This window comes from Orbicella franksi, chromosome 8 (genome assembly GCF_964199315.1).
Source record: "Orbicella franksi chromosome 8, jaOrbFran1.1, whole genome shotgun sequence".
Classification (NCBI taxonomy): domain Eukaryota; kingdom Metazoa; phylum Cnidaria; class Anthozoa; order Scleractinia; family Merulinidae; genus Orbicella; species Orbicella franksi.
This window is the reverse complement of record NC_138152.1, coordinates 12,334,646-12,350,232: the sequence shown is the minus strand read 5'-3', so window position 1 is coordinate 12,350,232 and position 15,587 is coordinate 12,334,646. Positions and strand designations below refer to the sequence as shown.

The 15,587-nt window shown below is 41.3% G+C and overlaps 1 protein-coding gene across 3 annotated transcripts in view; it reads right to left on the bottom strand.

Annotated features, from left to right (window-relative positions):
• Nucleotides 1–3,804: 3,804 nt before the first annotated feature.
• Nucleotides 3,805–15,587, bottom strand: part of LOC145495337 (uncharacterized) — a 31,369-nt gene continuing 19,586 nt past the window's right edge. For all 3 annotated transcript variants that reach the window (XM_081474930.1, XM_081474931.1, XM_081474932.1), the window contains 6 exons: nt 15,240–15,413; nt 14,130–14,257; nt 13,500–13,591; nt 12,492–12,601; nt 11,875–11,947; nt 3,805–10,630 (listed from right to left, as the gene is read on the bottom strand). In XM_081474930.1, the coding sequence (XP_081331056.1) occupies nt 6,054–10,630; nt 11,875–11,947; nt 12,492–12,601; nt 13,500–13,591; nt 14,130–14,257; nt 15,240–15,413 (5,154 nt within the window). In that variant the 3' untranslated portion in view covers nt 3,805–6,053. The remainder of the gene's footprint in view (nt 10,631–11,874; nt 11,948–12,491; nt 12,602–13,499; nt 13,592–14,129; nt 14,258–15,239; nt 15,414–15,587) is intronic.

The window sequence follows — 15,587 nt, the reverse complement described above, 5'->3', positions numbered from 1 at the left end:
AAGTTTCAAGGGTTGGGCTGCACATCCCCACCAAAAACCTTGGGAAGTAGCCCCACCTCCTCCATCCCCCCCGGTTCTGAAACAACCGCGTATTTCTAAAAGAATGTTCATCGTTTGTTTCATTGGTTACCCCTGTGAAAGGGGAAAAGAATAACAGAAAATGATTTCAGTAACGAAGATATAATAAAAGATAAAATGGTCCATCACAGTTAATTGTGAGCCTTTAAAATGACAACAAATATGCCTTGTTTACTTCTTAATCAGCATGTATTAGTAACTTCTGTACTTCAGCTTGTAACGGGTTTGATGGAATGGGTTTTATCGAATTATCTGTCTTCCGGGTTCAAAGTTCTGGAGGCTGGAAAGTACACAGGAACAAGATTAAGTAACTGGTGATGAAAAGCGGAACAAGCAGCAACGATTTGATCAAGCCTTCGGCTGAATACGGTGAATGACAACTCTCGCATCCTGGTTCGGTCCAAGCAGAAATTGAAGTTGCTCCAACCTTAATTCATTAAATTTAGTTTTCGTCTGTGGATCGCACGGAAAAAAAATAAACAAACAAAACGAAATGAGCTGCGTCGTTTCTGAGAGTATGAGAAGCAAATGAAAGGTTTTGGATAGAATCGTTTGGTTCTCGGTGGACACTCCCATTTAATTAATCAACTAAGCAGACAAGCCTTCATTTGCCTTGAACTTCAAATTGGGTGTTCGACGCGATCAAAATGAAAGTAGATTCAGAGAATCACATGTCAATTTCGGTACTTCATATTCTTGACAAGCCGTCTTCTAATTCGTTAAAGAGTTCGGTTGGCCAAATATCTCAATTTGCTTGCATCATTGGAGCAGCCACAGAGGGTAACTCACGCGCACTCCTTATTTGGGGCGGCACGTGCACTTCACGTGATTCATCGACAGTAACACTGGAAAATTAAGCAGTAGCTCTGTAAAAAGACAGCTACAAAATGAGTTGAAATGGTCATACGGATCACTCCACTACATTTAAGAGATTTCCACTGCAAATTCTCAGTGCTCTGTTCCTCTTTGTGAACTTCTCGCTACAAAGAGGAGCAAAGGCTAAACCTGTTACTACGGAAGTTTGAAGTTTTGTTAAGAAACAAAAATCTCCGTGGGAAGTGTTCCGGTGATCTTAACTTAAATTAAAGGACGCGGGAAAATTCTTCATGTCACAGTACTTAGCCTGTACTGTATTTATAACGATATTCGTCCGGTCTCGATTTATACCATACACGGTTGCTCTGTTTAATTTCGTACTTTTCCGCAATGGATATCGACGAAGCTTAACAATAACTCGTTGACTGCCATAACTGTTAACTTTATCTCGTTGTATTTTTAATTGTGTGCAAACCGATGTGAGGAGGTCTTTCGGTTGAAGCTAGCTCTAGACTGTAGGTGCGGCGAATATCACACTTTACCAACTAAAGGGATTAAATCAATCTTCAACAATAGTGATTCAATAAACTGAACAGTAATTACTACCTTATATAGTGAAAACCTTACGACTTCCCTATCAGACCAGCTGTATTCTAAAAGTTGAAGCGCGGGTAAAGGTCAGCGATTAGTGCCCGAACAATTGAACAGGGCCTGAGGCGCCATTTAATTGGTCGGTAATAGACAGTTTTGATACTGATTGAATGCCTCGTCGACACTTTCGATGCCTAAAATGGCTTAATTAAACGGAAAAACTAGCTTTATTGAATCCATTGCTGTTTTATTTCTGGTGAATTGAGCCAAATTTTGCTGGCAGATATCCGCTAAAAGACTTATAAGTAATTGTATTACGATATTGCCAAGGTCATCAGTGTTCAATATATACCCTTCATCATATCCGCACGGTAAACAATCAGCGCGCAAACTTAGTCTATGCTGATGGTTTTCAATAGAACATTTTTCCACGAGCCCCTATTTTTCCTTCGTGAGCCTGCGGGGAGGGGAGGAGGGTTTTATGAACGTCCCCTTTGTATACTAAAGGCATTTATGTAATAGAAATGAGCCTAATATAGCTTGTAAGGCATCTCGTGTTTTACTTTTGTGGTAAAGGCGTTTCAACCATGACGTCATACGCAAGCGTGCATTAATGAATCATATCTAAAAATATCCGTCATGTTAGATCCACTATCTTAGATTTCAAACCTTAAAACAATTCAGAAATTGACTAAAAAAATCACATAAAAAATCATGAAAAATATAAAGATAGAAGAAGTGTGAAGAATTTGTAATAACCGTCATAAAATCTTAATTGTTGTATCCGATAACAAGGTATAGGTATATGTTACCTCAAAGAACGAGGGTACGGTTTAAGCTGTAGTCCTTTCGCAAATTTACTTAACTTTAGAACACTTGTTGCTATGGGCGTTACACTTAAGGCTTTAACATTAAGTCCCTGTAGTAATACGTTCGTACAACACCTTTTCACGGTTTTTGACGCCATCTTGCTCGGGGGGAGGGGTGAGGGGCAAACACTAACCCAAACAAAAGATTAGTTCCTTTGGCTCACATTTCTCCTCAGAGAGCAAAAGAACTGAAAGCAAATACCTAGCTATGGTCCGGAGAGTTGTCTCCTCTATTGTCATGATGCCTTTTCGATTCGGCTAAGTGCTGTTGTACATTAGAAAATAGCCCAAAGAAAATACGCGCTGATTGGTTTAAAATCAGAACTAGCACGATCGAGCTGTTGACGTAATGATGGCGCGACCAAAGATCATTTACATTTTGATGATCAAGGTAAACAAGTTGTTTTCGTTGTTTCGTCCCGGTATTTTCTAGAAAACATGTTCTCCTTGTTTCTATCGAGTTTTAGTGTAAATCTGTTAGAATCTGCTACGCTACTCACTATGTATTCTGTTATAGATAGTGAGTAGCGTAGCAGTCTGTTCTTGTTAACAAAACGACGGCCACTTCTTGGCGTTTTCGAAGTGTCTCTGAAGAGGATTTAGATGAAGTTAAGTTTTACAACGACTAGTAGATTTATACTAAAATAGTTAGCTTATTCGCTTTCGATTTCTATGTGTGATAGTTGACGAGGGCGCACGATTGAAATCGAGAGCGAAAAATTTAGTTGCTTAATAGAAACACGAGTGAAACCGAAAACGCTGTGGAAACACTCGCCTGTCAGCTCGTGTTCCCACAGCATTTCTCGCTCTCCCAAACTTCCACTCGTGTTTCTATTAAACAATTAGGATTATGAGCTCAAGATTTCTATCTAAGTATTATCATCCTTGTTGCTCACGGTATTATCATCCTTACTGGTCAAATTCACTTCGTGAGGAGGGAAAAACATGCGTATGCAGCTTATTGTACAGAGTCTTGAAATCAAGGAGGAAAAAATAAATAAATGAAACTTTAGAGAGGAAACACTCCCGAGTTGGCAAGAGATTGATCGTTTTGGTGTAAGCAGCGGCGAGGGGGGGGGGGGGGTCGGCTCATTTTAAGGTATAGTTGTCGACGGTGGTAGGGTGGCGGAATTATTTTGAAAGGGTCTTTGGGGTCTTATTTCGGAGTGGTTATTTCCTACTTTTGCCTAAAACGTCGGAAATGATTCTCACAGCGCTGGGTGTGGCGGCACAATACGTGTCCAAGTCAGTTGAAGGGCATAAGAAGAAGAATAACGGAGGATTTGGAACCAAGATTGAGGAAAAAAACTACTACTTCTCACTACAAATGTCACCTCGATATTACGATCAAGAGTCATCAAAATGACAATCACTGACTCAACTGTTCGACTTCGCAGCATCATGATACCTTCAATAAGTGACAGTAAAACCAACATTAATTTAATATACATAATCGCTTTTTAATTTTAATTTTTCACTCTTTAAACTCTTAATAAAATCAATATAATTTGTGTACTGAAGTTTTATATAACTTAGTTTCTTTTTATATGGAAAACGATACATCTATATATATTTGAATTTTTATAACACAACAGGAAAATGTCGAACTGAAAGTACAAAACTTTAACCAAACTTCGATCTAATTCAATGACATATATGGATATGTAAAATTTTCAAATGTGTACTTAAATATAATTTATAATATTAATTTCATTTAATAATCCAATTCTGCAATGCAAGTATCTTACAAATAATCCAAACGAGGGAATAAACGGCCTTTAAGGGCGACAAAAACTGTCTTGATTGTTTTTTTTTTTTTTTTTTTTTTTTGGCATTTTTAGCACGACATGTTTGCGCTTTTTCTTGCATCACCTCAGAGGATCAACAGCAATTAAAATACAATTCTGTTTTCTTTCTAACAAAAGATCGCAATAGGTCACGTTCGATATATCACTATTCAAACATGGCTCCGAGGCTTTCAGGACAAGCTTCTATATTTGGCGCTGTTTTCTTTGTGTTCAAGTCTCTTTTGGGAATTGAGAGACAAAAGAAAATTTACAATTTTGACCCGAAAGCCTCGGAGCTATGTTAGAATATTGATATGTCGAACGTGGCCTATTGACCAATTTAAAATTGTCTTTTCAGTAGCCTGGCCTTTGAATGGCAGCGAGGCTGCAGGTGACCCTGTTTTGATAAAGACCTCACTGCTTTTGTTGTGTAAATCACGTTGTTCTTGGGCTCACTAATTGGCAAATGTGAAAATGCGAAAAGCAGAGAGGTCTGGATCTTACCAAGGTCACCTCCAACCTCGCTTGCATTCACAGGCCAAGTAACTATGCACATGACTGTAAAATGGCCCACTATAAATACTTTAAAGATTGGGATTGGCAGGCAGAACTAGTGTCATTTTAGAGTTCTAAGTCTTCTCAATTAATCAAAGTGCAAAAACTGCGTGATCACGGCCCCTAATCATAAAATCACAGTGACACGCCCTGTTACCATAAATTTTGTGCAAAATTCGGACTCAGAATTTTAGCGGAATTTTAGCCAAAATAATGTTACTCTCCCGATTCATTCGAGTGTATCCCCCATATCTTTATATTTTGTCCAAGTGGACCTCGCGTGACTAATTTATGGTGACTGTTAGGTGGCTAAGTGTGACAGAGAAAATCACTGATGCAGTAATCCCCGAGAGATGAGAAAGCCAACTGAACACATCACAGTTTTAATCATTATCAGGAAGAAAACGCTTTTAAGTTACTGTAGTTTACAATTTAAAAGCTACCCTGTTAAGATGACTAAAAAAGCGCCACGCTCCGTGCCTCAGTCACGTAAAATAAGTCACGCTCTAAGTTAACCCGGAAGTGGTTAGCGCCCGTTATTTCGGTACTGCCTGACAGTTCAAACAATGGTTCTAACGAGTGGTGATAACAACAACATTCAGCAAGCACCTTCTCTCGAATGCCTAACATAGATTATTTCCGTCCGTTTCAAAGCAAATCTTGATGCAATACCTTTCCTATGAAAATAAATTAAGTACCCACAACTTCATTTTCATGCCAATCAAACTTGTTTTAATTTGAATGGTTTCGCACCAAGGCTTGCTTTAAACCACGAGCACAAGAGACTTGTAATACTTTCACTCCCAGTTCTCCTCGATGATTGCCATAATTCGTTGTTCATGTTAATTCCAAGAATTCCGTGAAACACCTTTTCATTATTTCATTTGTCTCATTCGCCAAATTCTTGGCAAAGTACTTTGGAGCGCGCGCGCTTGAGGTACTGACTGCACAGCAGCTTGCTATACTTAGTCCCGTCCACACTACGGCGGAAATTTGAAAACGCAGCTTTATTACTACGGTTAGGCCTACCGTCCACACTAATCCGTCACGAAAACGGAGCTTTTCAAACGCTCTTCAAACTGAGGAATTTAAAAACGCCGGCTTTGCGTTTTATTTTGGAAGGAAAACATTTAAGAAACGAAGCTTTTTGATAATGATTTTGACAAGGTGATTTCCTTACGGAAGTTTTTCTCAAACGCAAATCCAAAATGACCGGTAATTGTTGCGTTTTCAAATTCCTCCGGCGTCGTGTGGACGGAAAACATTTGACGCGTTTTCAGAGTGAAAACGTCCTTTTTCAAATTTCTCCAGCGTAGTGTGGACTGGGCTGTAAACTATGATTCTATTTCTTGACCGATTATCGTCGTCCAAGCAAGGGATAAGTCACGTGACACGAATTTCCAGGAAGTTGCCAAGTGCCTGGTACGGTACCAGGTGACGAGAACATGGGACGTGCACGGTACATTATGGGAGCAAAAATAGCCCTACCAAAATCTGCTGAACTGGGATACACGCCTTCAAAGCGGTTTTGGTTTGTAACTCCTCCTGGTGGGTACCAGGGCGGATCACTTGGAACCACACGGGGCAGTCCTCCCCACTCTCCGTTGCGCACGGGTAGATGTGCCGGCAAGGACGGTGCCATCCAATAAGGACTAGGATACTGTCCACCGTATTCGGCCTGTCTGTACTCAGATCGTCCTCTTTCCGTGTAATGTCGGTAGAGGCGATTGTCCCCGAAGTCCACTTCTTGCGATTTTAAAGGCACCCATGGAGGCTCTGGACTCAACTTCAGCTGTTTAGCCATATTTTCAGGCTCTGTTACAAGTTTTCTTTTCCCATTTAGCACCCTGTGGTCTCTTTGCAGATCGTTAATGTCCTTCAGAGGTTCATTCTTACCTCGACAATCCCGATCACAGTGGCGTTCTCCGGTTTTGCCTCTTTGGCTATCAATCTCTGGGTTGCTGTACAAACGAGGCTGACTCACAGTAACGCCAGAACATTGAACTGTCCTGATAGTCTCCTCAACCGGCTTGCCGTCCGTAACTATTTTAGCATTTGACTCTACAGGCTTCAGAGGCAAATGTTTCGTTGAGGTATAGTCTGTGGGTTCATTTACTCCACTGCACTGAAGTTTGCTGCTGCTTTGTGGTGGTGATGGATAACTAAGCGTTGTGGATGTTACTCCTTCGTTGAAAGCAGCTGTGCTTTGAGTTTTGTCACTTGATCGTTTCACCTCACCATTATCAGTGATGCGGGTCTTTGGTAATGTTATCGGTTCCTCGCAGCCAGGAAGCTTTTTTTCTTGTTGTGGATCTACTCTAGTGTCTGGCAAACCGTTCGGAATGTTCAATGCTTGTACTCTTTCAATCGAATTGTCACGATGTGTCTTCCCATGAACAACTTCTGGAAAATCTGTTGGATACAACAACGTTTCTTTTTCACCTCTTTCTGTCCTGTTTCCAGCGAGCCTGTTGCTCATGTTAACTTCTGCTGCACAGGTTAATTTGCCCGGACGTTTCACTGTTTCCAATCTTTGCTTTTCTTCATTTCCAGGGCTTGTCTTTACCCCTCGCGTTTCTGATGAATGGTCCCCTTCGCATGGAGGCTCCTCCAACTGCGGTACCGTTTTCGGTATAGACAGGTTCTCTACAGTTTTCATGCAGCCGCTTAACGTGGTGTTCAATTTCTCGGGACAGGGGATCTCTGTCTCCGGAACTTCAGGTGATGCATCACCCCCTTTCACTGGGTCCACCTCTTGAGATACTACCGACTGCTCTGACTGGATCAAAGGTTCGTCTTTGGATAAGCTTTGGGACGCTAGAGATTGTGACAGCTTCTCTGAGCACCCTTCCATGCAGCTTTCTGTTCGTGCACACTGCCTGTCAACAGGTCGCGAGCATTCTGCTATATTTAAATCCTCAGCCTCAAATCCTTTGGTTTTCAATTCCTCTCTTGAAGTCGCCTCATCGTTGTTCTTTTCAGGCGGAAATGCTGCCGACTCCAGTTCTTCCGAAGGTGTCACGATCGCTTCCGTGTTCCCATCCGAGCAAATAACGACTTCTGGTCCCATAAAGAAACCTAGAAATCTCTCCTCGACAAGAATAGTTTCTTCCTCGGTTGTCTTCGTTTCCCTCGGGATTACCTCGTCCTCGTCTTCATCAAACCCAGATTCTCCTGGAAATCTAAACGTGAATGTTTCTATTGAATTCAGTGGTGAACAAACAACAATTTCCGGATCTGGAAAATCACCATCGTCAATCACGGGCCATGTTTCAATCGGTTCTACGGGTTGGTCTGCTTGCGACACAAAATCATAAACTTCAGTAGATCCGTCATGGTCTGCGCTAATCAGAGAGTCTTCTGTGACTCCCCAGTCTTGAAATAATGACGTTTCGATAACACCCCCCAAGTGTGAACCTGCATGCTCGGGGAAATCCGTGTCGTCTCTTTCAAAAGCTGTACAACTCACAGCCAATGGTTTGCAGTCTCTACTTTCGTCCATAGTTGCAAAGTCATCAGAATTTATTCTGCTGATACAGTCATTGCTTTGATCGGTGGTCGATTTAAGAGGTGAAGACTTAACAGAAGAAAGTTCAGTACTTCTTAAGTCGTTGGATTTACAAAGAGAAGGTTGATCACAATTCGTCTTGACCGCAAAGGTGTTTTGTAGTGTTTTCAACAAGCGCGCAATAACCTTTGTGGATTTCTTTGGTGACAGAGAAAATCCAACAGCTTTACGGTTAGTGATCGAGCACGTTGAAGGGTTTTTCTTACTTGGTAATGGTAAACAAGTCATCTGAGTCGCATCTTCCGATGAAACGTGTTTTGGTTTCTGCTGCAAAGGGTTGAGAACCCTAGCATCAATATCTTGCTCGGATGACGAGGTCAGGCTAGAATAAGATCGTTTATTACTCGTCAATTTGTCATTAGAATGGTCAGTGGTGATCCCTGACGCTGCGTTCTCTACAACCTCTAGTACCCTGTCTTCGCTTGTCCCAGAAACATGCTGCTTACTGAGAAAACAACCAGTACCCAGACTGCCTTTATTTTCAATAGGATCGTTTGCCAATTCTTTTGGCGAAAACCTTTCCACACCGCTATTTGCATTGTAATCATCGAGTACCCCTGCTGTTTTCTTAGTTGTAGGTCGGTCATCTTCGAACTCGAAAGTGTTAGACAACAGTTCCACGTCATCGGTAATATCCATATCAACGGGTTCTACAATGCCACCTGATTCCGAGGCTTTGGGGTACATATCCACGTTTAGTGTTATGCTGCCCATTGCAAATGCCCTTTCGTTAGGCGCAAGGGACATTTCGTTATCGACCTCGTCGTGCTCCAAGGAGTTTCTAACGTCTTCTTTCCTTGAGTTCCCAGAATCGTTGAATGCTGACAACGATAGCTCTGAGATCTTTGCGGTATTTGATGGCAAAGAACTCTCCATAGAATCATGCGCATGTTTGGTAATGGAGCCACCTGAATGTAGACCTCCCGCAACTGGTGTAATATCACTGGCTAACTGTATTGGATAGCTCGACGAACAATCGTGAAGTGGCACCGAGGGGGCGCACGAAAACGCGTGACTTAAAATAATGGGACATTCTGATGGCTCGGATATTTCCATATCGACAGTTTGTAGATCATCGTGCACTTGAGGGAGTCTTGAACGCATAGCCACTTTGTCCAAGCTATCATCAGCTCCCATGTTTGTCAGGTTTGATGAGTCTGTGTTCGACGGCTCAGAGATTTCCATGTCAATGGTTTGCAGATCATCGCGGGACTCTGTGCTGTTATGGAGTTTAGGGCCTTTCTGAAGAGCAGCTGCCTTCCTCAAGCTGTGCAAGGCTTGTTTGTCACTCAAGAATGACGAGGTTGTGTTCCAGTTCTCCAGATGTAATTTTGTACCGTCAGGAGTTTTCTCTTCCGACGCTCGAAAAGGTCTTCCCATTAACATCCTAGGAGTGGAATCAGCTTCTTCGTCTCTTTTTGTCAACTGCCGCGTCATTTTTCCGGATAGTTCATCTCTTGACTGTGACAGATTGACGCGCCAGTTATCTCCACTGTTCGCTGGCAATCTTCTCTTACCTTCAGTTCTTTCGTCTTTTTTCGAAGGCGCATCATATAAGAATGGACTCTTATCGGAACCAGAGGAAAACACAATTGGGGAATCAGGCCAAAAGGGCGACAAACCGCCACTACTGGGGCTTGGAATAACGCAAGCAGCTGGTGACTTTACCGGAGATTCATTCTTTGTCAGAGAAATGCTGGAAAATGATGCATCGTATTTCCCTCCACCAGTTACAGAGCTTGAGAGTTTCTTTTCCGTACACGAGTTTTCATGGCACGCCTCTTTGGCAGTTGGTGGAGTTAGCTGGGATTGTTTCATGGCCACATTCTTCTTACTTGCGTCATGCGTCGACATCGATAATTTTAATTGAGATCCCGGGCAGGAATATTGTTCAAACTCTCGCGCTCTTGATGAACCGTTACAGTTGGTTTGTAACTCAAGAAATCTGTCTGGTGTAGGAGGCTTGAGTTCTGAATTGCCATCCCGGAAACCGTCTCTTGCAGAAGTACTTGCACTCCTCGAAATCCTGAGCGAACTTTTGTTGTAATCTTTCACAGGGCTAAATGGAAACGACAGGGATCTCTTGGCGATATGGCGTGGATGTGTGCGCTTAGGAAAGTTATTCTCTGGTGAAGATACTACGATCTTTGCTTTGTGTTGTGCTTTTAAATCCAACGACGCTGGTCTTACGGCGGCCGTAACCGTCTCTGCAGTAATACCTGTATGTGAAGCAGGGGCTGATCGACTGCCCGGAGGTGAGGTCGCAGGACTTGCTTGAGGCAAAGCGGAGGTTGGGAAGAGTAAACTTGAATGCCGGCGACACACAATACAAAACATTCGAGGTGGCTTCTCAGCTGTGCAGAATCCTACGAGTATGCGAACAGAACTAGTTACTACCTCAGTCTAAGGCAACTTTCTAATGGTCACTGAGAATATTACGAGATCAATTCATTCAGTACAGTTGACTATAAAAATCAGCGTTAAAAAAAAAAAACCCGAACGACGGTTCGGTGTCATCTCGGCACCATTATCAAGTGAAGAATTCAACAGAAATGATAATTTATACTGAAACTAAAGGTGTGAGATAAACTATACAATAAACATAACTGTTCGCTGTCAATCCAGTGAGGTGTTATAAAGCCATTTTCTGTTGCATTCTTTGCTTGATAATGGTGCCAAGATGACACCAAAACGTCGTTTCGTTTCTTCGCTTATTTTTATAGTCAACTGTATTTCCAACTTTAAAACTAGTTGCATTTCCTGATTGGTTTTTATTTTATGCTAGCTTACATTGATTGAAAAGGACAGTTGCAGCAAGAAAGAAACAACACGCAAAAGCATAATAATTTTCGATTTAGGAGACATATGAGCAATCACTTGAAATCAAATAAAGGAATTAAAGTGGAATCAAAAGTACAAAGGCTAAGTTGTACCAATCAGAAAGACATTCTTTGGTGGTGTGCTTACACGTTCCATAAATTAAAAAGTAGATTCCATGTTGCCTTGCGTCTGTTCAGTAATAGATCACAGATGACGTCAAAAATGTTGACAGAACAAAAACGTTGCACACGAGCCGTTAGGCGAGTGTCCCACTAATGTTCTTACCACATTTTGGCGTCAACTGTGATCTATTACTGAACAGAAGCACGGCAACATGGAATATATTTGTTTTCTATAAAAAAAGAGACCAAGAAATGTTAATAACGTATGTAACCTGTACGTATCTCCTCCAATAGATCATAAGTAAGAACCAATGCGAGGATAATTTGAGTTATATAACGTTTAATTTCTAATAAGGTTAGTGCAAGAAATAGCCCTGCCCTTCCTTTGTAAACGAATACTTTCAACAGGCAGGTGACGAGGATGAACGTCAAATCGAACTTAATTTGAATTCATTTAAGTACCAAAAATCGCATTGAAAAAAGTTTTTTGCAAACTAGAACTTACCTGTGGAGGTATTTCCCAATCACCTGCTTGTAATTGATAGGAAAACACTGCGCGCTTATTTTATGCAGACGACGAAATTGAATTTGATTGTCTTGTCAATTTGGAGTTGCGTTTCCCAGTTAGTACAAGCTCAAAACAAGAAAAGGGACAAAAATACACCTACCAAGACGTATGGCCAGTTTACTAGAAGGAACAAGAAACAAGCTAGTGAATGAATCGATGCACAGTACACCAGCCTGTGAAAAAGAAAGCAAGAATAAAATTAATCACTTACTAAAAACGCCCGCGTCATCTGAAGTAATTTACAAAAGAATCTTCGATAAAAATTAAAGACGACAAACGTATAAAAGGTATAAAAAACACATTTATTTAGAACTCTTCCAAGAGAGTGGACACTCGTATTGCCAAAATCTCTGTTTCTTGAATATCACAGATCAATTAGGGCTTTATTTCGAAAATAAATGAAAAAGACTTTTGGATGTATTTTTACAGCGTTTTAGAAAATTTTCGCCATAAATTACGCGCTTTGCTTCGCAGTGTATTTATCTTGTGTAACCACGTTTCATAGCATATTAACAATTTGATTACACTTTGTAAGATATAAAGAAAGGCCATCCCCCAATGCAAACTCTCGCGGAAACAATCGCCATAATTATAAGTAGTATTTCTTGTTAGCTCGGACTTTCAGTCGCATTTACATTTGCGTTCTTAGGCCACGAGAAAAGGCCTGGCCTTCATGTTTGACAGGCCGTTTTCAGTTCTATTCAGCTGACAACTTACCGCTTTGGCTTTAATGGCCAAGTGTCTCGTGAAGTTTGTGAACTTTTCATTGGGTTGCCTTGGCGCCGGCTTCATTGTGCAAAGACTGAGGACGTGGTTTCGGTACAACACTATCGAAAAGGTAAAATGGATCGTCATCAAGGCAGGATTTTTAAAAGATAAAGACTATCAGTATCAATATAATTAAACTTGTTACTTCTGTCCACAGTCCACTGTGATTTGACTTGCGGCCTCGCAGTCGTTTCTCTGGACATTTCGGAAAAAAGAAAGAAAAAAAAAAAAAAAAAAAAGACAAGAATGATATTTTGTTGTTATCTCCAAAGTCTCCGAATCTGGTACAGGTTGATAACGTGCCCTAACAAATCTCAAATCATTTAAACCACCATAAACTGTCACTACAAGCGCCAGTGGGCCCAACCTTGACCAGGCCGCTCATTTCATAATGGTCCTTTCAGTTCCGGTACTCATTATCCGTACCCAGGGATATCACTTTAAATAAAATAAAAATAGATAAACAAAGGTCTTAATTGACCACTCCTGGATGAGGCTTTTCTGGGCCAACGTCAACAAATTCTGAATCTAATACTACAAATAAACATAACACAGTTTAACATCCCAAATGGCAGGAGGCGGACCAGTTAACTTTTCACTTGCTGGGCCAAGGAATTGAACCCGAGACCAACGTGAACAAATCGAGCTGGTGGCAAGAGGGAGGGGCTTGAATCCGGGACTTCCAGGTAACGAGGACAGCGCGCTAAACTAACCTGACCTTAAGTAGAAGTTAACGGTACAGAGGCCTATCTGCACCACCCATATTAGTTTCAACTTTTCGAACCCCATAATTCAGACCAAAAAAAAATGCCGTTTTGGGACTTAATTACTTGTGCTGTGGTACTGTGGTTACATGTGTAACAAGCTTGTTCACCGGTCTCCGTGCCTACCCTCTCGTCTAAAAGTGGCAGGGTAAATATAGACCCTGGGAACGAGACTGAAACCTTCAATACTCACGAGGTGACTTCCAAGCGCTTTTTGCATCTCCAGGTAGCATCAAACTCAACTGTTTTAAAGGCATTTTTCTGGAGACGTCAAGATAAGATTTCCTGAAACAAAGAAGGACACAATGCAACTCATAATCCTTATTTTGGCTGCCACTCGTATTGTCGATGCCAAGGTTACGTGCGATTTCAGAAATAGAGACTTTAAATAGTTACACAGAAAACATTTTGATCTTTGAAATGTGGTCACTTACCACTGAAAGGCGCGGATCGCTAAGGGGGCTACATGTATAGTCTTTCGGGGGATAATCAAAAATCTCAATAACGAAACATAACTAATAGCGACAACACTGAACTCACTTACTCAAGTCACAGTTGGTTCATGTAATTTTCACTGCATAAAGCATCCACCATAATCCATAAAGACATTGTAAAAAAAATGAAAGCTTCCTCGCGGAAATTGTCATGCCCGCTAAGCGAATGTCAATGAGAGCAGGGCTATTTTAAATCTCAGATAGTTTAAGGAAGATCTTCGTAACAACGGTGGATTATTTCATCTTCTCGTCAGTAATGATACACATAGAAAGCTCAGTTACAGCTTTAGCACGCACAAAAACAAGGCGCGTCCGCCATTACTACTCACCAAAAGTTGAGGCCCAGTTTGTGCCCCGTCAATAACGACACGCAACCCAAGCTCTTTTCGTTACTCGTTACTAAGCCTCTCCATGCCAGAATGCCATCTTCGTCACTAAAGGAAGGAGTCTTCATGCCCTGTGAGAGAAAACGGTTAAAAATTTTGAATCGAATTAATATTATCCCGAGAAGCTCAAGGTATACAAGAAAGGCTACACGTGACGTATTAACCACTTGGGTTTCTACGGTAAAACTGGACTGTAGACCAAAACGTTATCTGATTACCTACACAAGTAGGTAACTTTCAGTATGTATTATTGCCAGAAAGTATGAAACAAAACCGTCAACGTCTCATTTTTTTATTGACATGACTGCATGCCAAACAGTTCAGTCTCCGGGATATATTAAACAATTAGACCATTTGCTCTCTGTTTGTTCCCGAATGATAGACTTGACCCTCGACAGAAACCCCAAGCTTTAAGTTTCAGGCCGTGTTCTACTGATATCAACCGTTTCTGGTTGGTTGGGTATTTTCGCGTTCTATTGGGGAAAAACCGTTTTCGGCTGGTTTGATCACAGGGAGCACACAATCTTGTGGAGTAACATCTCTTACGCGAACAAGTCGCGCAAAAAACTAGTGCGCTTAACTAGTAACTAGGCCTTTTCTCACTGTGCAAAAATTTTCTGGTTTACATATAATTCTAATGACGTAAATTTTTGCATAACGTGAAAAGGCCTACAAGGTACGAGTTTAGCGCTACAGTGTTTTGCAGGATACATGTATGTTTGTGCAAGAGATGATAACGGGAGACAAAGGTTTACTATTCATTCTTTTCATCCTTTATTTATCCTACTCAACAAGATTGTGTGCTCCCTGTGGTTTGGTTGACCAACTTTTTCAACCGCCATCAAACCAGGTTGAAAAAGCATTTGCGTGATTATGTCGCGTGATTGTAGCTGGCGTAAGGACTCTTTCCAGGAGTTACCGCGTTTTAAACGAAAACGGTTGCAAAATTGTTCTACTGAGAAACGTCAACTGTATCAACCCAAAACGGTTGTGGTTGAAACGGTTTAATAGAACACGACCTAATTGTCACACAGGCCCCCTACTTGAACGTACCTCAGTTAGTTTGTTAGATTCTTTAACAGGACTCGCAGGCTTCTCTGAAGGAGGCATGGGCTGTACTACACCAGCGGTACTTTCATTTCTCAACAAATGTATCACGGCGAAAGGAAGACAGTGCCGTGGACGTTTTGAGGGAAGTCCCTCGTCATCGTATTCATAGAGATAATACTGCAAAGAAGAAAGCCACTATGTCTATGAACATCACTAGCGGTTACAGTCCTCTTTAGATCTTTAAAAGATATATTAGTTAAAACAACAACAACAACTTTATTTACCTACTAATAGTGCTTTTAGCGAAAGGCTCGTGGGGCCTAGCAATTACTAACTACTTAATAACCGAGA